The sequence below is a fragment of the Chlorocebus sabaeus genome, chromosome 14 (genome assembly GCF_047675955.1).
Source record: "Chlorocebus sabaeus isolate Y175 chromosome 14, mChlSab1.0.hap1, whole genome shotgun sequence".
Classification (NCBI taxonomy): Eukaryota; Metazoa; Chordata; class Mammalia; order Primates; family Cercopithecidae; genus Chlorocebus; species Chlorocebus sabaeus.
The window spans coordinates 73,241,021-73,267,665 of record NC_132917.1 but is presented as its reverse complement, the minus strand read 5'-3'; the positions used below and the strand labels follow the sequence as shown (position 1 = coordinate 73,267,665).

Genomic DNA, 26,645 nt, shown 5'->3' with positions numbered 1-26,645 from the left:
CGAATTGGAGGACTGACACTACCCAACTTCAAGACTTACCATAAAGCTACAGTAATAAAGACAGCGTGTATCAACGAAATAGAGACACACTGATCAATAAAACAGAATTGAAAGCCCAGAAATAGAACCATATAAATATATTCAATTGATTTTTTGATTAAAAAAAATAAACAAAAGGCAATACAATGGAGAAAGTCTTCTCAATAAATGGTGCTGGAACAACTGGACATTTACATGCAAAACAATGAACCCAGACACAGACCTGACATCCTTCACACAAAAAAATTAACTCAATTCAAAGAGCACAAGTATAAAAAGACCTAAATGCAAAGTGCAAAAGTATAAAACTCCTACAAGATAACATAGGAGAAAATCTAGATGTCCTTGGGTTTGGTGATGGCTTTTTGGATATAATACTAAAGGCATATAATCTATGAAAGAAATAATTGATAAGCTGGACTTAATTAAAAACTTATTCTGCTTTGTGAAAAACACTGTCAAAAGAATAAAAAGACAAGCTATAGACACCTCTCTGATTCAGGATGTTAACAGTGAGGGAGGCTATGGGGAGGGGCAGGGCACAGATGGGAACTCTCTGTATTACCCAGTCAATGTGGCTGTGAACCTAAAACTGCTCTAAAAGATAAAGTCTGTTTAAAAGCAAAACTGCACGCCTGTAATCCCAGCACTCTGGGAGGCCGAGGCAGGTGGATCACCTGAGGTCAGGAGTTTGAGACCAGCCTAACATGGTAAAACCCCATCTCTACTAAATACAAGAAAAAAAAAAATAGCTGAGCGTGGTGGCACATGCCTGTATTCCCAGCTACTTAGGAGGCTGAGGCAGGAGAATCACTTGAATCCATGAGGCAGAGGTTGCAGCGAGCCAAGATAATGCCACTGCACTCCAGCCTGGGCAACAAGAGTGAAATACCATCTTAAAAAACAAAAAAAAAACAACAACAAAAAACACAGAGGTCTGGTGAAGCATATAAAGAGCTTTGAAGTAATCTAATCATTCCCATCCCCATCTCTCTCTCTCTCTCTCTCTCTCTCACACACACACACACACACACAAGCTAAACAAACTAAAAAATCAAAACTCTTCTTATATCCATCAGAGAACTGAGATGAAGGACAAACTATTGTTTCAAAAGTTGGAGAGAGACATACACAGAGAATCACAACTTACCAGAGCAGAAACACAAGAACAGAAACCATTGTGGGAACTAACTAGTACTAGGGAAGAAAAAACTAGTATAATTGACAAATTGCTGGAGGTGCAATGCAGACTTTGAGAATCAAAAGCTGCAGGGAAACCAGTCTTACGAAGGGCCTCCATACTTCTGTAAGTTTTATCTCCACAACCCCTAGCATGTTACCACAGTTAAGATGACAGAAAAATACCTACTCCCCAGTTAGGGGGAGAGGGTTGGGGGATACCCATTTTGAATATTCCCAGAGTAGTTTGTTCTTCTTAGAAAACTTGCCCTCAAACTGTTTTACCAGAGCCTAACTAACTAGAGTTTTACAGACTAACTGACCTTAGGGAAAGGAAATACCCAGCTTCAGCCCACTGTAACTTTTGAGGAAGCGGAAGGGAAATAACCAACTCAAGCCCACTGGATCCTTCAACATGGGAGCAGAGAAATAGCCAACTCCAGCCCCTTCTAGCCTTCCTGTCTCACCTGTGAGTGGGGGATGAGAAACACTGATGAAGGTCACAGCCCAGAGGAAAGACTGAGACCTAATCATTGGACTATAGAACACTTCCCCTCACCCCAAAACTTTATCACTGTATCAGTAGGGCTCCTGATAGTAACAGAGGAATGTAACTGAAAGAACACCACATCCCAGATCTTACCTAAGAAGAAATCCTTAGGGAAACCCAAAGCCAATGGGAGATAAAAATCAAGGTCACCAGGGGAAATTTTAGTCTCTGAAACCTATAGTATGGCGAACAGTAAATACAATACAACCTCTAATGAGATAAATAAAGACCTATTTACCTCAGTTCCTTTCACATCCAAGTACATCATGTTTGGTTTTCAACCAAAAATTACAAGGCATACTAAAAGACAAAAACACAGTTTGGAAGAGACTGAGCAAGCATTACAACCAGACTCAGATATGGCAGATGTTGGAATTTAAGTTTGGGAAGATTAAAACGTTCTGGAGATGGACTGTAGTGATGGTTACACAACAATGTGAATGTACTTAATGCCACTTAAAAAATGGTTAAACGGTCAATTTTATGTTATGTGTATTTTACCACAGTAAAATAATCAAGGGGGAAGAAACAAGTAAGCTATTAAATCATGAAAAGACATGGAGGAATTTTAAATGCACATTGCTTAAGTGGCAGAAGTCATTCTGAAAAGGCTACATACTGTAAGGTTCTAATTATATGACATTGCAAAGACAAAACTACAAAAACAGCAAAAATATCAGTGGTTGCCAGGATTTCAGAAATAAGGAAGGAACGATGAACAGGTGAAATTCAGGAGATTTTTACGACAGTGAAATCATTCCATATGACACCACATGTTCCACCATAACAGTGGAAACATGTCATTATTCATTTGTCAAAACCCAAAGAACGTACAAAATGGAGTAAACCATAATACAAACTATGAATTTTAATAATAATGTATTGGCCAGGTGCAGTGGCTCAAGCCTGTAATCCTAGAACTTGGGGAGGCCAAGGCAGGCAAACCACTTGAGGTCAGAAGTTCAAGCCAGCCTGACCAACATGGTGAAACCCCATCTCTATTAAAAATACAAAAAATTAGCTGGGTATGGTGGCACATGCCTGTAATCTCAGCTACTTGGGAGGCTGCGGCAGGAGAACTGCATGAACTCGGGAGGCTGAGGTTGCAGTAAGCCAAGACTGCGCCACACTGTATGTTGTCAAAATTTTGTTGATATTTCAAGAGACAGAGCGAGACTCCATCTCAAAGTAAATAAACAAATAAATAATAATGATATGTATCAATACTAGCTCATCAATTACAACAAATATACCACACTACTGCAACACAGAAAGGAGGGAAGGAGGAAGTGGTGAATAACAATTCTCTACTTTCTGCTCAATTTTTTTGTAAACATATAGCTACTTCCTAAAAAGATCTAATTTTTTTTTTAAAGAACAGAACATCTAGACAAAACACTAACAAGGAAATACAAGATGTGAACAACACTATAAACAACTAGACCTAGTAAGAATCATAGAACATTCCATCTGAGAGCAGCTTAATATACAAATATACATTCTTTTTGAGTACAAATGGAACATTCCCCAAGATAGACCATTTGCTAGGCCATAAAACCTCAAAAATTTTAATAATTAAAATCATAAGGTATATTCTCAAATCAAAATGAAATGAATTTAGAAATCAACAACAGAGGAAATAGAGAAACTCACAAATATGCAGAAAGTAAGCAACAGACTCCTAAACAACCAATAAATAGGTCAAAAAAAAAAATCATGAAAAAGAATTTTAAGTATTTTAAGATGATAAAAACACATACCAAAATTTATGAGTTGCAACTAAACTGGTACTCAGGGGGAAATTTATAGTTATAAACATGTATATTACAAATAGAATAAAGATCAATATTCTAGTCTTCCATCATAAACTAGAAAAGAGAAAACTAAACCTGAGCAAAGCAGAAGGGTTCAAATGGAAATAAATAGAGAATAATGAAAAGCAATCAAACCAAAAGATAGTCTCTGGAAATATCAACAAAATTTTAAAACCTTTAACTAGACTCACCAAGGAAAAAAGAGACTCAAACTACCAAAATAAAAAATAAAAAAGGGGACTTCACTGCCAACTTTACAGAAATACAAAGCATTATAAGAGAATATTATTTTAAAACTGTATGTTAACAAATTTGATAACTTAGAGGAGATGGACAAACGCCCAGAAAAATCACACATTACTGAAACTGACTTAAGAAAGAATGGACAATCTGAATAGACCCACAACAAGAAAAAAGAGTGATTTAGTAATTAAAATACTATGCCCCACCCTGCAAAAAAAAAAAAAAAAAAGACCCCAGACCCATTTGATGTAACCAATCAACCTTCCAAATAATTAATGCCAGTCCTTCACAAACTTTTCCAAAAACAATAGGAATACTTCAATTCACGTTGAGGTCAATATTACCCTGATACCAAACCAGACAAAGGCATCAAAAGAAAACTACAGACCAATGTATCTTACAAATATAGATGGAATAACTCAAACAAAATACAAGCGTGTGTGTGTGTGTGTATTTCTATGACAGGCAACACATAAAATGTTTATACACTGTGACAAAGTGAGTTATTTTCACAAGGCTGGTTTAATAACCTAATATCAATTCATGTAATACATCGATTAATAGTTTGACAAAATTATTATTAAAAACACTCAAGAAATTAGGGATAGAAACTTCATCAATAATGATAAGGGCATCTATTAAAAACGCACAACTAACATCGTACTCAGAGGTAAAAGAGTGGATGCTTTCTCCCTAAGACAAGCTTGTCTAACCCACAGCCCCAGGACCATGAATGTGGCCCAACACAAATTCGTAAGCCTTCTTAAAACATGACATTTTTGCAGTTTTTTTTTTTTAGCTCATAAGCTATTGTTAGTGTATTTTATGTGTGGCCCAAGACAATTCTTCTAATGTGGCCCAGGGAAGCCAAAAGATTGGACACCCCTGCCCTAAGATCAGGAATAAAAAAGCATATACACTCTTACCCCTCCTATTCAATATTTTACTAAAGGTTCTAGCCAGGGCAATTAGCCATAAATAAATAAATAAAAGGCATCCAGATTGGAAAGAAAAAATAAAGCTATATATATTTGCCCTTGACATGATCTTTATCAGAAAATCATAGAGAACCCACAAATAATCTATTAGGATGAATAAACAAGTTCAGAAGAGATTCAGAAACAATATTAATACATATAAAAATCAAGTGTTTAACATTAACAACGAATAACCCAAACATTCAATTAAGAAAAATAATTCCACTTATAATACCATTAAAAACAATACAATACTTTGAATAATTTAAGAAAAAATGTGCAATTCTGAAAACTATAAAACATTATTGAAATTTAAACATCTAATTAGTTGTATGCCACATAAGAACATTTCCATCAACTACAGACCACATACATAATGGTGGTCCTATAAGATTATAATACCGGCCCGGCATGGTGGCTCACGCCTCTAATCCCAGCACTTTGGGAGGCCAAGGCGGGCAGATCACTTGAGTCAGGAGTTCAAGACTAGCCTAGGCAACATGGCAAAACCCCGTCTCCACTAAAAATACAAAAATTAGCCAGGTGTGGTGGCACACACCTGTAATCCCAGCTACTCAGGAGGCTGAGACGTGAGAATCACTTGAGACTGGGAAGCAGTGGTTGCAGTGAGCCAAGATTGTGTCACTGCACTCCAGCCTGGGCGACAGAGCAAGACTCTGTCTAAAAAAAAATATATATATATATATATATAAAATTTGTGTGTTAGATACACAAATACTTACCATGGTGTTACAACTGCCTACAGTATTCAGTACTGTAACATGCTGTATAGGTTTGTAGCCTAGAAGCAAACGGTTAGACTATATAGCCTAGGTGTGTAGTAGGCTATGTCATCTAGGTTTGTGTACGTACACTATATGATGTTTGCACAACAATGAAATAGTGTAATGAAACATTTCTCAGAATGTAACCTCATCATTAATTGATACAACTATAAATGAAAAGATATCCCATGTTCATGAACCAGATGATTAGGCCAGGCACAGTGGCTCATGCCTGCAATCCCAGCACTTTGAGAGGCCACAGCAGGTGGATCGCTTGAGGTCAGGAGTTCGAGAGCAGCCTGGCCAACATGGTGAAACCCCATCTCTACCAAAAATACAAAAATAAGCCAGGCGTGGTGGTACGCACCTGTAATCCCAGCTACTGGAGGCTGAGGCAAGAGAACTGCTTGAACCCAGGAGGCAGAGGTTTCAGTGAGCTGAGATCGCACCACTGCTCTCCAGCCTGGGCAAGATTCCATCTCAAAAAAAAAAAAAAAAAAAAAGGACCAGATGATTTAACATCAAGATGACAATACTCCCAAACTGATCTACAGATTCATCACAATCTCTATCAAAATATTAGCTGGCTTCTTTGTAGAAATTGACAAGCTAATCTAAAATTCATATGGAATTGCAAGGGGCTCCAGAATGACTAAAACATCTTGAAAAATGAAAGCAAAGTTGGAGAACTCCCCCATTTCAAAACTTACTATAAGGCAATATTAATCAAAAGAGTGTCTCCTAGTCAGGCATGGGGCTCACACCTGTAATCCCAACACATTGAGAGGCCGAGGTAGACAGATGGATTTAACCCAATAGTTTGAGACCAGCCTGGGCAACATGGTAAGATTCCATCTCTACAAAAACTACAAAAATTAGCCAGGCATGGTGGCATGTGCCTGTAGTTCCAGCTACTTGGTAGGCGAGATAGGAGGTCCACTTGAGCCTAGGAGGTGGAGGTTGCAGTGAGCCAAGATTGCACCACTGCATGCACTCCATCCTGGACAACAAAGAGACATCTGTCTCAGAGAAAAAAAAAAAAAAAGTGTCTCCTGGCATAAGGTGGGCATATAGATCGATGAAATAGAATTGGGAATCCAGAAATAAAGCCATATCTATGGCTAACTGATTTTCTACAAGGATAATAAGACAAATCAATGGGGAAAAGAAGAGCCTCTTTAACAAATGGTGCTGCAAAAAGACAAACTGCCTATTCTTCCAAGTGGGAGCTAAATAATATGTACACCTGGAAGGAGAGTATGAATGACAGAGAATAGAATATTGGAAGGGTGGGGAGTGTGAGAGTGGGGGAGTGGGGTGGATGAAGAGAAATTACTTAATGAGTACAACATAGGCTACTCCAGTGATGGAGACACTAAAAGCCCTGACTTCATCACTATGCAATATATCAATGTAACAAAACTATACTTGAACTCTATAAATTTACACAAATAAAATTAAAAAAAAAAAACAGTGCTCGAGAGTCACAAAAGAATAAAGTCTGAACCCTTTCTTCACATCACACACAAAAAGTAACTCAAAATGGATCAAAGACCTACATGTAATAGCAATACTATAAAATCTCAAAGAAAACATAGTAGGTCCTCATGACCTCATATTTGTCAAGGGACTGTATCTTGTCAATCCCTTGATTGATAAGGGATTATATATGTAATATGCATATATAAAAATAATATACATAAAGAATTCTCACAATTCAATAGTAAAAACACAAATAACTCAATTAAAGAATGGGCAAAAGACCTGAATAGCTATTTCTTCAAAGAAGACGCACAAATGGCCAAGAAGCACATGAAAAGATGCACGAACCATAAGGGAAATGCAAATCAAAACTACAAAAAAGTCAGGTAATAACAAGTGCTGATAACGATGTGGGAAAATGTAACTCTCATACACTGATAATAGGAATGCCACTTTGGAAAACAATCTGGCAGGTCCTTAAAAGGTTAACAGAATTCCATATGTCCCAAAAATTATACTCCTAGATATACATCCAAGAGAAATGAATCCATATGTCCACACATACACTTATATAAGAATGTCTACAGTAGCATTATACATAATAGACAAAAAGTAGGAAAAAAAGGACCATCAACTAATGAATGGATAGACAAAGTATCACATATCCACATAATAAAATACTATTCGGCCATACAAAGTAATGAAGTGCTGATACATACCACATCACAGGTGAATCCTGAAACCATTAAGCTAAGTGAAAGAAGCCCAGTCACAAAAAAACCACATATTATTCCACTTATATGAAATGCCCAAAATAGATAAATCTATAGACAGAAGGTAGATTAATAGTTGCATATGGGGAATGGAAGATGGGGGATATTAGCTAAAGTGTATGGGGTTTCTCTTAGAAGTGATAAAATGTTCTAAAATTGACCGTGATCATGATGGCACATATCTATGAATATACCGAAAACGGCTGAATTGTGCAGTTTAAATTAAGGATGAATTGTACAGTATGTGAATGATATCTCAAAAAAGCTATTAAAATGTTTTTAAGGAAGTCAATTAAGCACTCAACACAAGGAAATACACACACACACACCTCAAAGTAAACCTAAGGAAACAGTAAAAGATGAAAACTGAACTTACTAAAATTAATAATTAATTTTTAATAATGAAAAAAATAAACAGCAACAGAATTAAACTTAAATCAAGAGCTGTGTCCTTGAATGAAAAATAAATTAAATAAACCCCTACCTAGTCAAATCAGGAGAAAAATAAAGCATAATTACACAAAATTGGGAATGAGAAGTGAAAATAACCACAGAGGCAAATGAAAAAATAAAGAATACTGTGTAGCACTCCATTAAAATTAACTATAAACCCTTACTGAAAAGAATGATTTCCTAGGAAAATTACCAAAATTAACCCAAGAAAAGAGAACATATATATACTACAACCCTGAAAGGAATCCAGAGATAGTTTAAATGGTGATATCTTTCAAACATACAAGAAAGAAAAATTCCTTTGTACTTACACTATTCCAGAAAAACAAAAATCATCCAAGTACCTTTTATGAAAATGGCATAATATTGATGTCAAATTTGATACATACTGGCCAAGAAAACAAAAAACAAACAGAAAAACATTTAAAACCATTATCAAATATCTGCAAATAAAATCTAGCAGTTCCTCAAGAGAAAAGCACACTACGACTAAATAGTTTTTATCCTAGGAACACAAAACAGGATTAATATTAATAATAAAATGCATATGAATAGGTTAAAAAAATAAATTGTGCAATGTAGATGAATTTGGAGATGGGGAGCAGAAACGGAAGAGGTTCAGCCTGTGTTCTCTCCTTTGAAACTGTAACCTGCTGATGGGGGGATGTTGAACTCTGGGTGGGAGACAGAGGTTAAGAGGGAAGATGGGGAAAGAAGCTGACAGAGAGGAAACTAAAAAGATTTCCAAGCACCGTTGGGCCGGGTGCAGTGGCTCATCACGCCTGTAATCCCAGCACTTTGGGAGGCCGAGGCGTGTGGATAACCTGAGGTCAAGAGATTGAGACCGTCCTGGCCAACATGGTGAAACCTCGTCTCTACTAAAAATACAAAAATTAGCTGAGCGTGGTGGCGCGCATCTGTAGTCCCAGCTACTGGGGAGGCTGAGGCAAGAGAATCACTTGAACCCGAGAGGCAGAGGTTGCAGTTAGCCAAGATCACGCCACTGCCACTCCAGCCTGGTGACAAGAGCGAGAGACTTTATCTTAAAAAAAAAAAAAAAAAAAAGATTTCCAAGCACTGCTGATGACCCAATTAAAAGTTAGAGACCAAGAATTTCTAGTGATAACAACCCAGAGAACTGAATTACCTTCCCGAGCACAACTCAGAAATTCAGGTTGAGGAATTACAAGAAGTGTTTGAATGGTCTGTAGAACCAGCATAAAAACAACGTGAGGCTCTGAATCACTCACTTCCCTCTTAAAAAGACTGAGCTGTAAGACTGGTCATATTTTGCTTCAAATTTAAACAGTATCATAGCTTAACTCAGTCTCAGTAACAGGACTACAAACTTAATCACTGCCTTACATAACACCACTATAACTCCCTTATTATCTAGTGAGATATGAGAGTAAATTGAGTAACAAAATTTTGTCATTTAACTTGAGAGTAAACTGGATGAAATTAATGTTTCCTATTATTTGATCTCATCCTCTAAATACACAGCATTAGATGTTATACAACACATCTAAAAATTTCATAGTTCATAAATTTCTAGCAAGAAACATACTAAGCATTTTCTCCTTAAAACACTTTCCAACCTATGCCAGTAAGTTTCAATATGCCAGTGAACTAAAGGAAAACGTATCTGAATACTCATTGTATCATCGTAAATCTACCTTTAACACAGAAAATCACCTATATATTCTATATATTATCATATATTCTCTCAGGTAAATAAGAAAATACCTAATTTCTCTCAGGGGAAAGAAAAAACTGTGGGGAGGAAAAAAATACTCTGGACTCTCAGAAGTAAGATTTTCTATTACCCATAGATAGCTCACCATTAGCGGCCAGGCACAGTGGCTCCTCTAATCCCAACACTTTGGGAGGCTGAGGCAGGCAGATCACAGGTCAGGAGTTCAAGACCAGCCTAGCCAACATGGTGAAAGCCCATCTCTACTAAAAATACAAAAATTAGCCAGGCATGGTGGTGGATGCCTGTAATCCCAGCTACTTGGGAGGCTGAGGCAGGAGAACTGCTTGAACCCGGGAGGCAGAGATTACAGTGAGCCAAGATCGTGATGCTGCACTCCAGCCTGGGTGACAGAGCAAGACTTCGTCTCGGGAGGGAAAAAAAAAGGGATAGCTCATTATTAAACAGGATAATAATTTTCTCACATTGGCTGTACGTAAAAGAGGGTTAGCTTAAAAATTCCTCCTCTAGGTCCCTATCTCTCACCATATGCAAAGATTAACTCAAGATGGATTAAAGACTTAAATATAAGGCCCAAAACTATAATAATCCTAAAGAATACTTAGGAAAAAAGTTTATGATTAAGACCTAAAAAGCAAATGCGACAAAAATAGAAACAGACAAATGGAACTTAATTAAACTGAAGAGCTTCTGCACAGCAAAATAAACTACCAACAGAGTAAACAGACAACCTACAGGATGGGAGAAAATATCTGCAAACTATGCATCTGACAAAGGTCTAATATCCAGCATCTATCTATAAGGAACTCAAACAAATCAACAAGAAAAAAAAAAAAAAAAACCTACTAAAAATCGGGCAAAAGATTGAACAGACACTTCTCAAAAGAAGACATACGAGCGGCCAAAAAACATGAAAAAAATGCTCAACATCACTAAGCATCAGAGAAATGCAAATTAAAATCACAATGAGATACCATTCACACCAGTCAGAATGGCTATTATTAAAAAGTCAAAAAACAGATGTTGGCAAGGATGAGAAGAAAAGGGAACAGGTATACACTGTTGTTGGAAATGTAAGCTGTTCAACTCCTATGGAAAGCAGTATGGAGATTTCCTGAAGAATTCAAAACAACTACCATTTGACCCAGCAATCCTACTACTGGGTATCTATCCAAAAGAAAACAAATCATTTCATCAAAGAGTCATCTGAGCCAGGCACAGTAGCTACAACTGTAGTCCCAGCACTTTGGGAAGCCAAGGCTGAGTATCACTTGAGCCCAGGTGTTCTAGACCAGCTAGACTCCATTAAAAAAAAAAAAAGTCTGTGCTCATATGTTTATCACAGCACCGTTCACAACAGCAAAGTCATGAAATCAACCTAAGTGTCCATCAACAACTGAACAGATAAAGAAAATGTAGTATGTATTAATATACATCATTGAATATTATGCAGCCATAAACAGAATGAAATCCTGTTCTTTGCAGCAACATGAATGGAGCCTGAAGGCTATTTATCAAGTGAAATAATTCAGAAACAGAAAATCAAATACCACATGCTCTCACTGATAAGACAAGTGGGTACAATGCATATACAGAGACATAAAGATAGAATGGGTACAATAAGTACACACAGACATAAAGATGAAAATAAACAGACACTGGGGGCTCCAGAAGGAGGAGAAAAGGGATAAAAAATTACCTATCAGGTACAATGTTCACTATTTGGGTGAGAGATTCACTAGAAGTCCAAACCTAACTATTACGCAGTATATCCATGTTAATTACGCGCATATGTACCCCCAAATCTAAAATTAAATTAAATTAAAATTTTGTTTAAAAAACTCCTCCTCTAGGCTTCAAGATAAAGATTTGAATATTAGTAGTTATTCAAGCAAGAAGTCACAGGACAAAATAAAAGTTAGGAGACCTAGTCAACAAGTGTGGCTTTAATTATGGTCTCTATGTAGATGACTTACAACTTGGAATCTCTAACCCAGACTTCTCCTTCAGTCTTCAAAACCAAACTCATAATCTTAAGATCCACCCAACCAATTCCAACACCCACTCACGGCCACCACCCCCACCATAAATCTGGCCATATCTTAATATTGGCACAACCATTCAAACAATAACCTAACACCTGCCTACTTCACCTTTCACATCCCATCCGTTATTAAGTATAATAATTTTGCCTCTTAAATCTCTCTCAAATCAGTCCACTTTTCCCTGTATTCACCAACACTTCCCTATTCCAAAATTTCATCATCTTTTGCCTGGCAATGCTGCAATGGTCTCCTAATTTATGCCCTTGACCTACGACTATTGCTCCCCATCCCACCTTGCTATCACAGCTGTTCTGCACTCTGCTATATACCTGATCTTTCTGAAACACCTATCTTATCATACATCTCCTCCTTTCAAATATTTTTGTCAACTTCCCAAAGCTCCAGAGATAAAGCCCCTAAATCCTTGGCATAGCACACAAAGCCTTGCAGTCTGTGCTCAAACCACATTGGCTTCTGGGTCCTGGAAAATGCCATGCTCTCTCTCACCAACAGTACCTTTTCATGTGTTTTTCCCTCAACTAGAGGGCTCTTTCCCTCCCCTTTGCCTGATTAACCTTAAACTGTCTTCAGATGTCAGCTCTAGCATAACCTCCTCAAGGCTTTCCCAGCTTCACTGACAAGGCCAGATTATCTTACTTTATGCTTTCAAAGAATATTAGCACATACTAGCTTTACTTTTATTTATATGATCATCTGAAATCTGTCTGCCTCCCTGTCTAGACCATGAACACGAGGAAGGCAGAGACCAAAAATGTCTGGGTTCACCAAGGTTTCCTTAGCACCCAGCACAATGTGTGGCACATGGTGAATCCTAATAATACATGTTCAATGAATTAAGTACCCGCTGGAATATTCACCAGACAAAACCACTACTGTTCATTAGTGACAAAACTCTACACCTTCACTGTCTGTGATGATGGAACTGTTCCATTATCTGCTCTGTCCAATATGGTAGCCACTAGCCTAGTGTGGTTGCTGAATACTTGAAAAGTGCTAAGAACAGACGCATGGAATTTTTCATTTTATTTATTTTTAACTCTTATTCAAAACTATAATAGTTTTCTCTTTAATTAAGATGTGAAAAGCCACACGTGGCTAGTGGCTACTGTACTGAACAGGGCAGGTCTTGCTCCTCGAAAAGCAGTAAGTTAAAAAAGAGGGTAAGGGCAGTAAATAAATCGGAGAGTTATTTTCAAAATGATCTTCGGGGGGCCTACCATGAAATCGGCTTTCTTCATTGTGCATTATCTGCGCTTTCTAGTTTTCCAGACTGTTTGAAGCCACATCACAAGCCTCTTGCATTCCAAGCCCCTCCTATCGGCTGGGGAACCCCTTTATTGCTACAAATGATTGTCCAGAGGAGGAAAACCTGCGGGGAGCCTCTCCAGACTAAGTGATCGCGCGGTGTACATTATCCACACTGCTCCCTCAGGGCAGTCCTGCAATTCAGTCAAGCTAATCTGTTCACTGTCTCCCCAACAAGATGCTCCCCAGGCAACCACTCGCTCCGCTCCTACACCGCCTTTTCCCTCCTTCAGGGCTCGACACACCCGTGGTCCTCTCTCAGCGTTTCTCACCCCCACTCACGGGGAATGTAGACTCCCCTGAACGTCTGTGGGAGTTCAAAAGGCCCAAGACCCACCGAGGGGGAGGAAACGAGAAGTCTTTGCCACAAAGCCTTGGAGACGCGGAGCAGCCTGCGGGAACCTAGGCTAGAGTCGGGGCCGCCTACTAGCCTCAGCCGCGCGCGTTTTCTCCGTCAAGCTGCGTGACCGGCGGAAGGGCGGAGCGCTCGGGACCCAGCCTCCACCCTCCACTCGCCGCGGCTCCACACTCCTCCCCGGCCTGCCTCACCTTCTCCAGGGAGGTCCGCTCGCCCTCCGAGTAGCGGTGCCTCGGAGGCGAAGGCAGAGGCAAAATCCTGCCGGGGTGCGCCTGCAGCCAGGCCTTGGCCTCCTCGTCCTCCTCGTCCTCCTCGTCGTCTGTACTTTCCCGATGCTGGTGCCCGTAGTGAGAGTCGGAGTCCAACTCCCGCCCCGCCTCTTCCTGCACCTCCGCCACCACCACGACGTCGTCCAAGTTCGCCGCGGCCGCTGCCTCCGCCGCAGCCGCTGTAGCCTCCTCCTCCTTCTCCTCCTCCTCCTCCTCCTTCTCCTCCTCCTCCTCCTCCTCCAGCTCGCCCGGCCATGGCAGATCCTCGGGCTCCATGTTGGTGTCTCGCTCTGGGCGGCAGAGGAGGAGGAGGGAGGGGGGAGGGAGGGGAAGGGGAGAGACCTGACTGGCGGTTGTGGCCCAGCGTAGGCGCAGTGCCGCCCGCCTGGGCGGGGCCGGGAGTCCGCGCGCGCGTTGCTAGGGACGCCGCGCGGGGCCCGGCGGGAAGGCCCCAGGGCGGAGATTTGCGACAGGCGACGCCGCCGCTTCGCCGCCGTCACCGGCCGGGACCTTGCGAACTGTACTGTAAGCTCACAATAAACCGGGACTGGGTGCTTCCCGGGGGCGCAGAGAGCCCCGCGCGAGGACAGTGTAGTTCTCGGCTGGGGTGGAGTTTTAGCCCCTGCACAGAGAGAGATCAAACTCTAGGACGTACCCGTTATAATCACACATGCAAATTATAAAGTTTTAAAGGTTGAGTACCTCCTAACATGTCAGGCTATATGGTGGGCGCTTCAACGTAACCGTGGAAAAGTGTCACGGGTTGTTAGATTAAGAACTGGGCACTGGCATCAGAAAGATCGGAGTTTGAATCCTGGCATCACCACTTAAAGCGATGTGACTTTGTGTCTCCAAAACGATGATAATAGGCCATCGCATAGGATGGGTGTGATAATTAAAGGAAATAATGTGAAGGACTTAGTGATAGGTTGGTTATTGTACAATAACTCATTAGATACGGTTCTGTGAGACAAGTATTACTATTTCATGTATGAAGAATCTGAGGCTCAAAAAATTAATTTGCCCGAAGTTTCTTACCTAGCAAGTGGCTGACTCAGCATGCCATCCCAGGTCCTCTGTTAGTGTAGGAATTGCCCTGGCCTAGACCAACCAGCTGATAAAGGGTAACAGCGCAAATATTTATACGGATAGTACATATGTTTTGGTGGTTCGACAATGATTTTGGAGTTCTTTAAAAACAAAGATTTCCTGACCGCTTCAGGAACCTCTACAAAATGAATGGCAAATTAAAGTATCTTGAGATGCCATGTAACCAAACACCACCTGTACCCCAATAACCTATGGGGAAAATTTTTAAATTAAAATTTTAAAAATAATAATAATAATCTTGAGATGCTTCACTGTTACCTAAGGAAATACCCATAATTAAAGTGGAGTCCAGCAAAAAGTCTTCATAGTATTACCCACAATAGAAGAGATACATTGATAATGATGCTGAACCAATGTTGGTGGGGCAATTTTAGGGTTATTGCCAAGGAGGTATGTCTTACCTACCTGTCAATGACCCAATCCTGGCAAAACTATAAAGGTAGAATATGAACTGGTGCCCAGTCTTGGCGTTCTGTTGAACACTTCTAAATGGACTATGAGCACATTAGGGTTATTATTTATTCTTAAGGGGTTTAGGGGTTCTCCTTGCTGGAGACCTATTACTGTAATGGTAGAAAAAAATTGCTTAATTTTGTATTTCTGAATGTGAAATCTCAATGTTTATCTCCAGTAAGAGGACACACATTTCACTGATATTAAATAACTCTGTAAAGTTTTACCTTTTTAGAAACTCCACTATCTTTTTGCATCCACAAATTTCAGGAAAGATAAAGAGAACTAATAGAATTCTAAAAAATAGTTTTCAAAGCTCTCTAATTTCCGAAGCCCAAAGTACTTCTATTTGCCTTCATGACAACAGGTCAATCCATTCTAAGACCCATAAGTTATCTCCTGAGTTAATAACAAGCTTCCTCATGTATTTGTGAATTACTTCCAATACTAGATACTACTAACATAAGCTGCTATCACTAATTGCTGCAGGGGACTTATAAGAGAACTCCTGCTTTATCAACAGCAGATAGAAGCTGCATTCTTAAAGCACCCACCTAAGCAGCCTCTGAAGTTAGAGATCTGGTCTTCTGAAAAAGCATTAGAAACAATTTCCCTTGAGCCTCAATGCAAAAAAACAAACAAACAAAACCAAATTGTCAGGTACTGTCAACAACTGACCCAGCAGTAAAACTACAAGACATTGATCCTTGGATTCCTATTACACAACTAAAAAGACATGCATCATTTTCTCCTGGCGACCGGACATTCCATTCTGTTGGAAGACCTCAAACTGAAGATTCTTGGGACTTCCCCAGAAGCTGCTGACTGCAGAAATGGGTGCTTTATACCCAAGACAATAGGACAAGATTAATTTTCTGATTCTTTGGCATCTTTTACCCTATCACTAATCTTGCTTATTGCATTTTGACACCCTTGATTAACTAACAAATTGACTTCTCAGGGAGATAACCCTTATCTTCATCCTGTTACTTTTGACTCCCTATATTCTGCTACTTAAAATAAACAATATTTAGCCAGGTGCAGTGGGTCATACCTGTAATTCCAGCACTTTAGAAAGCCAAGGTGGGAAGATCACTTGAGACCAGGAGCCTAACTAACCTAGGCAATGTAGCAAGACCCCCATCTCTACAAACAATAAAAAATTAGCTGGGGCATGGTGGCATGTACCTGGAGTCCCAGCTACTCAGGAGGCTGAGGCAAGAGAATCCTGGGAGCCCAGGAGTCCAAGACTGCAGTGAACTGTGATCATGCCAGTGGGCAATAAAGCGAAACCCAATCTCTGTAAAAAAAGAAAGAAAGAAAAAGGAAGGAAGGAAGGAGAAGAAAGAAAAGAAAGAAGGAAAAGGAAGGAAAGAAGGAAAGGAAGGGAAAGAAAAAAGGCAGAAGAGAAACACTTCTCTCTGGAGTGTTTTTATCAAACCATAGCTACTGCTCTTAAGGAATTGTTGACAAAATTTAATAGCTGTGCTTTCATAGACTTCATCAAGTAGATTTTCTTCTGTAGGTCACTTCTGGTACTTAAGCATTCCTCACAAAATTCATCCCAAACTTCAGTTTCATAAAAATTGGACCTTGACCTTCAACAGAATGTTTTCCTGAAGTCATTATAATCCTATGAGAAAAACCTACCCCTTCAGGACTAGAAACTAATATTGGGGCTATTCTTGAAACACTACTGAAGTCGTTCTCTTCCAAAACATTCCAGCCTGCTTTGGAGAAACCTGTTTAACTTCATCCAAGAAATCTGCTTATCTTGAGGGAAAGAAAGTTGGCTTGTCCCTGATGTGCTAAATAGCCATTATCCTCCCAATACAGTCTGTACTCCCCTAGGGTACTACTTCCTTATGGGAATATCTGGCTTGCACACTAACTTATTCTTTATATTGAAGCTAACTTTTAGAGACCCTCCAGTGCTTAAAATTACCACCCCTCCAGTAGACTGTGTTTCTCTGAGAAGAACACCCAGAAACCAACAAAATGAAGCAAACACAGAATCATAGACTACTTGGGATAACTCCCAGGAGGGATAACCGGCTCACTTTTCATGGGTATTCTGTGAATGAAATTCCCACAACAAAGGTAATACAATAAAAAAGAGGTCCAAAAGAGGTCTCTGACCTTAGCAGACCCCATCAATGGCAAAACTTCTGCTATAGCAGCTCAGAAAACCACTTAAATTTGAATTCCTTAGCCAGAGTTTTCATGGATAATCATATAACCCTTGATTTCTTCTTAGCTGGCCAAGAAGGAGTTTGTATTTAGCAGCACTTGTCGCCATAGTCACATACTTCAGGGCCGGTAGAGCATACTACAGAGCCAGTAGAACATGAGTAAACTGAAAAGAGAAAAGCCTCCTGGCTCCCTAAAAACAGACTCAGCTGGATTCTGGGGCATGTGTTCATTTCCAGGACTTTATAATTTGGGCCTCTGGCTTCAAGACTTTTTACAAAGATGGATAATCATTTTGTTTCTGGTAATTACTTCTTTTGCACTTGGTCGATGTATCCTGTCCACAGCCCTAGTTTCTGCACAGCCATTGTCATATTGTATGATTCAACAAATCCTACAACAGAAAGTGTAATTAACCCAACTACAGACCACATCCTCCAGATCAGCATAAATTTAGCAATAGGAAAATCTGAATACCATAGATTAATGGTCCTGTGGCCTGACTTTGTCTGCCCTTGACCAAATGGAGAACTCAGAAAATAAATCTAGGGTGCCAGGGAACTGATCTGACACAGGTAACTAAGCCTCAGTGTTGTCACAAGCTGGCCTGGCATTCACCATCATCCCTCAGTATTCTCCTATTGAGCATAAACAATCTCACAGAACACCAACATCACACAAGGTCTTTCTGTGACTGAAGAAACAAGACATGACAAGACCAGTTCATAATCTTGCCTAAGCACATACAAAAACAACGTTACTGTGAAAATCAAACACCTCCCTTTTCCAGTTAATTTGATTGCTGCTTTTTTAAATCAATTATAACTACCATCACTGTGGTTTTGTTTTTTTTTTTTCACTGTCACCTAGGCTGGAGTGCAGTGGCACGATCCTGGCTTACTGCAGCCTCGACTTTGTCGGCTCCAGTGATCCTCTCACCTCAGCCTCCTGAGTAGCTGGAACCACAGGCGCGTGCCACCATGCTCCGCTAATTTTTTTTTTTTTTTTTTTCGGTAGAGATGGAGTTTTGCCATGGTCCCCAGGCTGGTCCTGAACTCCTGGGCTCAAGCAATCCACCCGCCTTGGCCTCCCAAAGTGCTGGGGTTACAGGCATGAGCCACTGCGCCAAGCCCATCACTGTATTCTTTTCTTCTAGATAAAATTTGTTAAGATGCCCAATCATGGAATTACTCCCTCGTCTTGACAGCATCCAATTCACAGAAAAGCACTGGCCTTTTAAACTTTCCCCCTAAAATCACCTAACACAAGGCAAATCCTATTAACTCCTAATAACATCCCGATACGGAGGTATCTCATGATCTCCCGTGGTGTGTGTTCTCCCTTGTTGCAATGAATAGTGAAACCAACACTTTGTAGAGAACATTGACACTTAAACTAAAGGAAGCAATTACGTAAGTTCTAGTTCTACACTAGTTTTTATTTTTACCTTTTTTTAGGCATAACGTCTTACTATGTTGCCCAGGCTGGACCCAAACTCTTAGGCTGAAGCAATCCCCCCACCTCAGCCTCTTGTGTAGCTGGGACTACAGGCACATGCCTACACACAGCTTGCCAGTTTTAAACTTCCCATGAGGGGAATGCGTTCCTAGTTACCAGAATCCTGGTTTCCGTCCTGAAGCACAGTACCTCCTGATCAAAGGTTTACTGAGTACTTTCTAGGTTCCAGGCACTGTGCTAGGAAACAGGAATCTTGTCTGCTGGTACCAACCTACTATGGCCAAGCAAGTGCTCCTGGCAATGTTTCCCTCTAGTAGCAGCAGGTATTAAGATGCTGCTGCCAAAAGGAGCTGAGGGTCCTGAGAATGGGAAAAGATAGGTGGAGGCCCATACGGAGCATGAGACCTACCCATATACTTTGAACAGAGGATCCTATACCTGGGACTCATGGTGCAGGTTCCTGGCTATCAATCCCCATAGCAGGACTGCACCAAATGAGTGCATAAAAACGCCAGACAACTCAAAATGGAGCAGATTCCCGCTGCCCCACATCTAACTTACCCACAGGCCCAAGAGAATGCTCAGACTGGACTTGCCCTTCTCACGGTGCAGCCCTTTCTTCATCTAGGAGCCAAAAGGCAATGAAAGAAGGAGCAATTATGCCCTCCTTTCCTCCTCCTACATCCATTGTTATTGCTGCCACCTTCTCCTCCTCCTCCTTTTGCTTCTCTTCCTCCCATCCTTGTCTTTCTTCTTCTTTTCTTTTTGTTTCTGGATAAACAAAGATGATAGACCAAAAAACCTGTCAATTATAGAAAAACTATCTTAATTGAGGTTTGAGAAGGCAAGCATAAGACAAAGGGCAGACATCAGGAAAAAGTGAAGGAACTGGTCATTAAAACCATAAAACACTGTAGCATGTGCACACTGCTACAGAGTCTGCATTTGCTATGTTCCCATATATCCCCCATTGCTCACGCTTTTATTTGATTAAGTTTCCTGATCAAATGTCAGAGGTCTTCTCTGACCATCCAGTCTAAGATATGAAACAGCAGGCATACCCCACATACTCCATCATTCTGCAACCCATGACTCTGCTTTATTCTTACACCTATTATTAGCTGACATTACATATGTTTGTCTACATTCTGTCTCCACCCACTAGAATGTAAGTGTCATGAAAGCAGGGAGCTTGTCTTTTTCACTTTAGCTGTAACACCTGGAATTATGCCTGATATATAGTTGCCCTCAATGTTCAGTGAATAAATACATAAATGCCCTTTTGGTACTCCTCTCACAAAAGAGATTTAAAGAGAAAAAGAGGCATTCTCCTCCCCGATTTTACCTTAAATGTCTGGAAAATCCAGGCAGTTTGAGGGCTCGAAGACTTTGGTGGTGGTGCCCAGAGATTTCCCAAGGCAGCTTGGACATCCGCAGAAGAACATAAGGTCTGTCAGGCAACAGCAGAAACACCTATAGAGGCTAATGGAGGAATTAGTGCTTCAGAGATAAAACCACACAGGAGAAACCGCAGTCGTGCCCAGCAGAGGCCAGTGTACCTGCAGGAGAGGCTGTCCACTGCTGGAGTGGTGACATTGCCCAGCACTCATCATGTGACTGTTGACTGGGCTGCTTGGGGACATTCTGTATGACAGACTGTGTTAAGAACTGGATGTTTGGGTCGCCTCAAAACTCATATGTTGGCCAGGCACAGTGGCTCACACCTGCAATCTCAACACTTTGGGAGGCTGAGGCGGGTGGATCACCTGAGGTCAAGAGTACAAGACCAGCCTGGCCAACATGGCGAAACCCCATCTCTACTAAAAACACAAAAATTAGCCAGATGTGGTGGTGTGCACCTGTAATCCCAGCTACTGGGGGGCTGAGGTAGGAGAATTGCTTGAACCTAGGAGGTGGAGGTTACAGTGAGCAGAGATCGCACCACTGCACTCCAGCCTGAGCAACAGAGCAACACTCCATTTCAAAAACAAAACAAAAGAAAAACCTCATATGTGGAAGGCCTAACCCCTAGTGTAATGGTATTTGTAGGTGGGACCTTTGGGAGATAATTAGATATAGATGAGGTCATAAAGGTAGAGTCCCAATGATGGGATTAGTGCCCTTTTAAGAAGAGGAGAGATTGCTCTTTCTTTACCATGTAAAGACACAGCAAGAGGGTAGCCATCTACAAGCCAGGAAGGGGGCCCTTGCCAGACACTGAGTCTGCTAGTGCCCTGATCTTACACTTCCCAGCCTCCAGAGCTATGAGAAATAAATGTTTAAGCCACCCAGTCTAAGGTATTTTGTTATGGCAGCCTATGTTGACTACAACAAACTGACAACTCCCAGCAATACCTGAAGGCAGGTCTGACATTCATCTGGTGTGCACGAATGCTGTTCTGGTTGTTAAAATACTGAGATACGGCCGGGCGCAGTGGCTCACGCCTGTAATCCCAGCACTTTGGGAGGCCGAGGCGTGCGGATCACAATGTCAGGAGATCAAGACCATCCTGGCTAACTCGGTGAAACCCCATCTCTACTAAAAATACAAAAAATTAGCTGGACGTGGTGGCGGGCGCCTGTAGTCCCAGCTACTTGGGAGGCTGAGACAGGAGAATGGCGTGAACTCGGGAGGCAGAGCTTGCAGTGAGCCGAGATCGTGCCACTGCACTCCAGCCTGGACGACAAAGCGAGACTCCGTCTCAAAAAAAAAAAACAAAAAACAAAAAACTGAGATACTTTCATATTCATTGGTAAATAGCCAATGCCCCAAGCACCCTTCCCCCTTCACCCCCATTACCTTCTGCTACCCAGACCTCCCCAGGATCCAAAAACTAAAGGATTAATGCCTGGTACAGCTTGAGCCCCTGTTTTGATTGGTCCATGCACTTGTCATTCCAGGTGCTAAATATTTTTAATATCACCACTACCTGGAGTAAAGGAGAAATGAGGCCCTATTTGAAGAAGAACCAGAGCCAATGAACTGGAAGATTACTTTTTTTTTTTTTTTTTTTGGAGATGCAGTCTCGCTTTGTCACCCAGGCTGGAGTGCAGTGGTATGATCTCAGCTCACTGCACCCTCCACCTCCCAGGTTCAAGCGATTTTCCTGCTCTGCCTCCCGAGTAGCTGGGATTACAGGCGTGCGCCACCACCCCAGGATAATTTTTGTGTTTTTAGTAGAGACGGAGTTTCACTATGTTGGCCAGGCTGGTCTCACACTCCTGACCTCATGATCTGCCCACCTCAGCCTCCCAAAGTGCTAGGATTAAAGGCGTGAGCCACCACGCCCAGCCAAGAGGTTACTATTAACGTAGACTTACCTGAAGCCAGAATGCAGGTTCTGGTGACATTTTTTAATTTGTAAAAACATTATGGTCTGGGTGCTGTGGCTCACGCCTATAATCCCAACACTGTGGGAGGCCCAGGTGGGTGGATCACCTGAGGTCAGGCATTTGAGACCAGCCTGGCCAACATGGCAAAACCCTTCCTCTACTAAAAATACAAAAATTAGCCGGGCATGGTGGCAGGTGCTTATAATCCCAGCTACTTGGGAGGCTGAGACAGGAGAATTGCTTGAACCCGGCAGGCAGAGGTTGCAGTGAACAGAGATTGTGCCATTGCACTCCAGTTTGGGCAACAGAAAAAGACTGCTAAAAAACTGTCTAAAAAACAAACAAAAAAAATGATGAAACTCCAGCTTGCTGGAGCTGTGCTAAGGGCAACAACCCAGGGAAGGAGTCTCTGAGGACCCTTGAACATGGACCAGCATGGCAGTGACAGGAGTCATCAAATTGAGCCTACTACCTGTGAAAGATGAAGCTCAGGGGGTCACTGGGAACTGCAGAGTCAGCTGGCTGTCTCTTATCAATAGATTCTGCTTTCAAACAAATGCCTTGAAGGTTCAGGATTTTTTTTAATGGGAAAAGAGAGTGTAGAGGTAAATAACCTGAGAAAGTCAGGTTCCAACAGCTATCCAGGTTACATCTCTCCATAACCCCTTTCCAATCCTAAGGCTCTACCTTGTCACCATGGCAGGTCCAGGTCTGTCCTAAGTCTCCAGTGGCATTTACTTGTGAAAATAAATGAAGACTAATCAAATGAGAACAAGCAAAGGATATTTATTCTGCACTTGCTATAGCAAGGGAGTCAGCCACTGTTTTGTGTTTTGGCAGACTCAAAGGCAGGCAGAGGAGTGGGAAAATCTTATAATGGAGAAGAAAGGAAGGCTTCAGGTGTGCCCTGATTGGAGGCTGTTGGCATAGGAAACTGTTGGAGGGCTAACTGGAAACTGGGCATCTTACAGGAGTTGTTAGGGGGGAATATCTGGTTTTCTCTGGTTAGTCCTAAGTTGCAAGTAAAGACAAAAATTAGGGAAGCTGTCAAGTTATTAAAGTCCTAGCCATTTGGGGCTGATTATTATAAGGATTACTGTTTGGCTTCTTAGATTGTTATTAGAGATAGCAATCTGGCTTCCTATACGTCTGCCATAGCAGGCTAGCTTCCTGGACTGGTTATTGTAGATATGGGTTGATTTCCTGGGAAGATTACTACTGGTTGTGGGTCAAAGTTCTGCTTTTTAAAAATAGAGACAGGATCTTGCTCTGTTGCCCAGGCTGGACTGCAGTGGCATGATCATAGCTCACTGCAGCCCCAAACTCCTGGGCTCAAGCAATCCTCCCACCTTGACCTCCCAAAGGGCTGAGATTAAAAGCATGAGCCACCACATGCAGCTAAGGATTCTATTCTTTTATATGATCTGGCTGTTATTAGTTTGTATATTCAGTCAAATATACAAATACTCAACAAATATTTATTAAGTAGCTACTAAATTCCAGTCACTTTGCCAGATGCTAGAGTAACAGAAATTAAATGACATCTTCCCTGCTTTCAGGATTTACAGTCTCATGGGGAGACATAGACAGAGTTGCCCCTTAGAAATCAGTGACCAGGTTTGCTTACATTGGATTCCTAGAATATCTCCCTGGAGGCAACCCTGGGAATATTTTTCATGAAGCCAGTAATAAAATTATTTTCTTAGTCTGTTCAGACTGTTATAACAAAATACCATAGACTAGGTAGCTTATAAATGACAGATGTTTATTTCTCACAGTTCTGGAAGCTGGGAAGTCCAAGATCAAGGTACCAGCAGATTCAGTATCTAACAAGGGCCCACTTCTTCATAGACAGCCATCTTCTCACTCTACTCTTACATGGTGAGCGAGGGCGGGAACTCTCTTAGGCTTTTTAAAATAAGGGCACTAATCGCTTTCTGATACAATCACCTTGGAGTTAGGATTTCAACATATGAATTTTGGAGGAACACAAATATTCAGACCATAGTAATTATGAATTGAGGAATTTCAGCAATCCTTATAATAAAAATATCTTATGCCTGGTTATTAAAATGTCACTTTAATTACTGCTGTTCTCTGTAGTGTATGAACCAAGATTGGGATTGGTTGATATGGCAGAGCCATTACTCTCATTGAATGAATTGTTTACCTGAGGTTCTTGCTGTGATTGGATGCAGGAATGACTTTATACCAAGATAATTCTTCACCAAGGTATAAAGTTAGGTATAGGTAAGGTAGTAATTAGATCAGCTGGTGCAGACAATCCCAGTGTCTACATCTGAAAATACTTAAGCCATCCAGCAGCTCTTATATTGCAAGTGGACAGTCTGAATGCCAAACTGATGTCTCCTGAGGCATAGCCTTCCAGAGAGTAAACAGGAATCATTCTTAAAACACATCATCCTTTAAACAAATAGTTGTGTTTCTGAATTACACCAATATGTCACTATATCTTTTAACCCGTCCTCTTTAGAAACCAAAGCACACAATGATGTGGAGGAGGACTCTGGTAGAGGAAGGGAGGTCAGAGTAAGGAGGTTAAAACCTCAGATGATGAGTGACAGGATGTGGATAGTGGCATGGACAAGAAAGATGAAAACACAAACTGAAAAGAAACTGCCAGAGAGATAGGAAAAGAACACACAAAGAGTGGTATTAAGTGTCTTAAGTCTATTTTGTGCTGCTATAACAGAATACCACAGACTAGGTTATTTATAAAGAAAAGAGATTTATTTTGTTCACTGTTGTAGAGGCTGGGAAGTCCAAGAGCATAGTGCTAGCACCTGGTGAGGGTCATCCCAAAGAGGATGGATGAAAGGCAGAGGCAAGTGCATGAGGCAGAGAGAGGAAATTAGGCTGAACTCATTGTTTTATCAGAAAGCCACTCCCAAGATAACTAACCCACTCCTACAATAATGGCATTAATCCATTCATGAGGTTCTGGAAGCTGGGAAGTCCAAGATCAAGGCACTGGCAGTTTCAGTGTCTAACGAGGGCCTACTTCCTCATAGATAGCCATCTTCTCACTCTACTCTTACATGGCAGAAGGAGTGATGGTGAAGCCTAACCATCTCTTCAAGGTCCCACCTCTTAACACTGTTATTTTTTATGTGTAAGAGATCTGAATATGTTAGTATGCTGAGGAGACAGACCCAAAGGAAGGAAAGAGATTGAAGGTAGAAAACAGGGAGAATTAATAAAAGCAGAGAAAATGATGAATGATTCAGGTGGAGGGATTACTCTTAAGTGGGAGAAGTCTGTGGCTTTCTCATACAGCAGAAAAAAGATAGGAGCCAGGCCACAAGCATCTCTCACCTGGACCACTGCCACTCTCTCTGTTGGTCTCCTGCTTTCTATTCTTGCCCTTTCAACCCATTCTCCATTCAGTGACCTAAGTGAGCTCTCAGAATATATATGGATTCATCTTCTGCTGTTACTTAAATATCCTCCAATGCTCCCTGTTATGTTCAGAATAAAATCTAAATTCCTTAGCTTTCCCTGTGTGCTTGGCCTCTGACCACTTCTCCACCCTAATTCAGCACTTCCCTCCCTCTTGCTCAATAACCCTAGTCTCATTGGCCTCCTTTCTGTTTTTCAAAGCTGAGACCTTCCCTGCCTCAAGACTTTGCACTTGGTCCCTCAGCCTTGAACATTTTTCTTTCAGCTCTGAACTCATAATTCAGACTTCAGCTTAACTTATCTCATGTAAGCTGCCCCTAGTTACTCATCATGATATTCTCTTCATAGCACATTTAGCACCCTGGATTCATTTAACTTTTTTTTTTAGAATGTCTGTTTTTTCCACTAGAATATAAGCCACAAGGGGATCTTCATTCTTCTTCCTCTTTTTTTTTTTTTTTTTCACCAAATTATCCCTGATGGCTGGCATATTATCGGAATTCAGAAAATATGTTTTAAATGAATGAATAAGTTGGTAAAAGTGATGAAGGTAGCCAGAGGATTGATCCAAGATCAGGAGTTGCAGAACAAGTGCAATAGCAGGACCAAGAGCAAGAGAAGGGTTAAAGTGATTTAATAGGGAGTCTGGAATAGACATCTGTAATATTTGTAGT

The 26,645-nt window shown here is 41.0% G+C and overlaps 1 protein-coding gene across 5 annotated transcripts in view; it reads right to left on the bottom strand.

The window, feature by feature from the left end:
* The window catches only part of ALMS1 (ALMS1 centrosome and basal body associated protein), a 228,773-nt gene extending 214,456 nt beyond the window's left edge, over positions 1-14,317 (bottom strand). For 4 of the 5 annotated variants that reach the window (XR_012095364.1, XM_073023075.1, XM_073023076.1 and 1 more), the window contains exon 1: positions 13,930-14,317. Coding sequence is in view for 3 of the 5 variants with exons in the window: in XM_073023075.1 (XP_072879176.1) it covers positions 13,930-14,283 (354 nt within the window). In the remaining 2 variants the exon portion in view is untranslated. Of the gene's footprint in view, positions 1-13,717; positions 13,885-13,929 lie in introns of those variants that run through there. The other variant, XM_073023078.1, reaches the window with a different exon arrangement.
* Between the last annotated feature and the right edge of the window lie 12,328 nt (positions 14,318-26,645).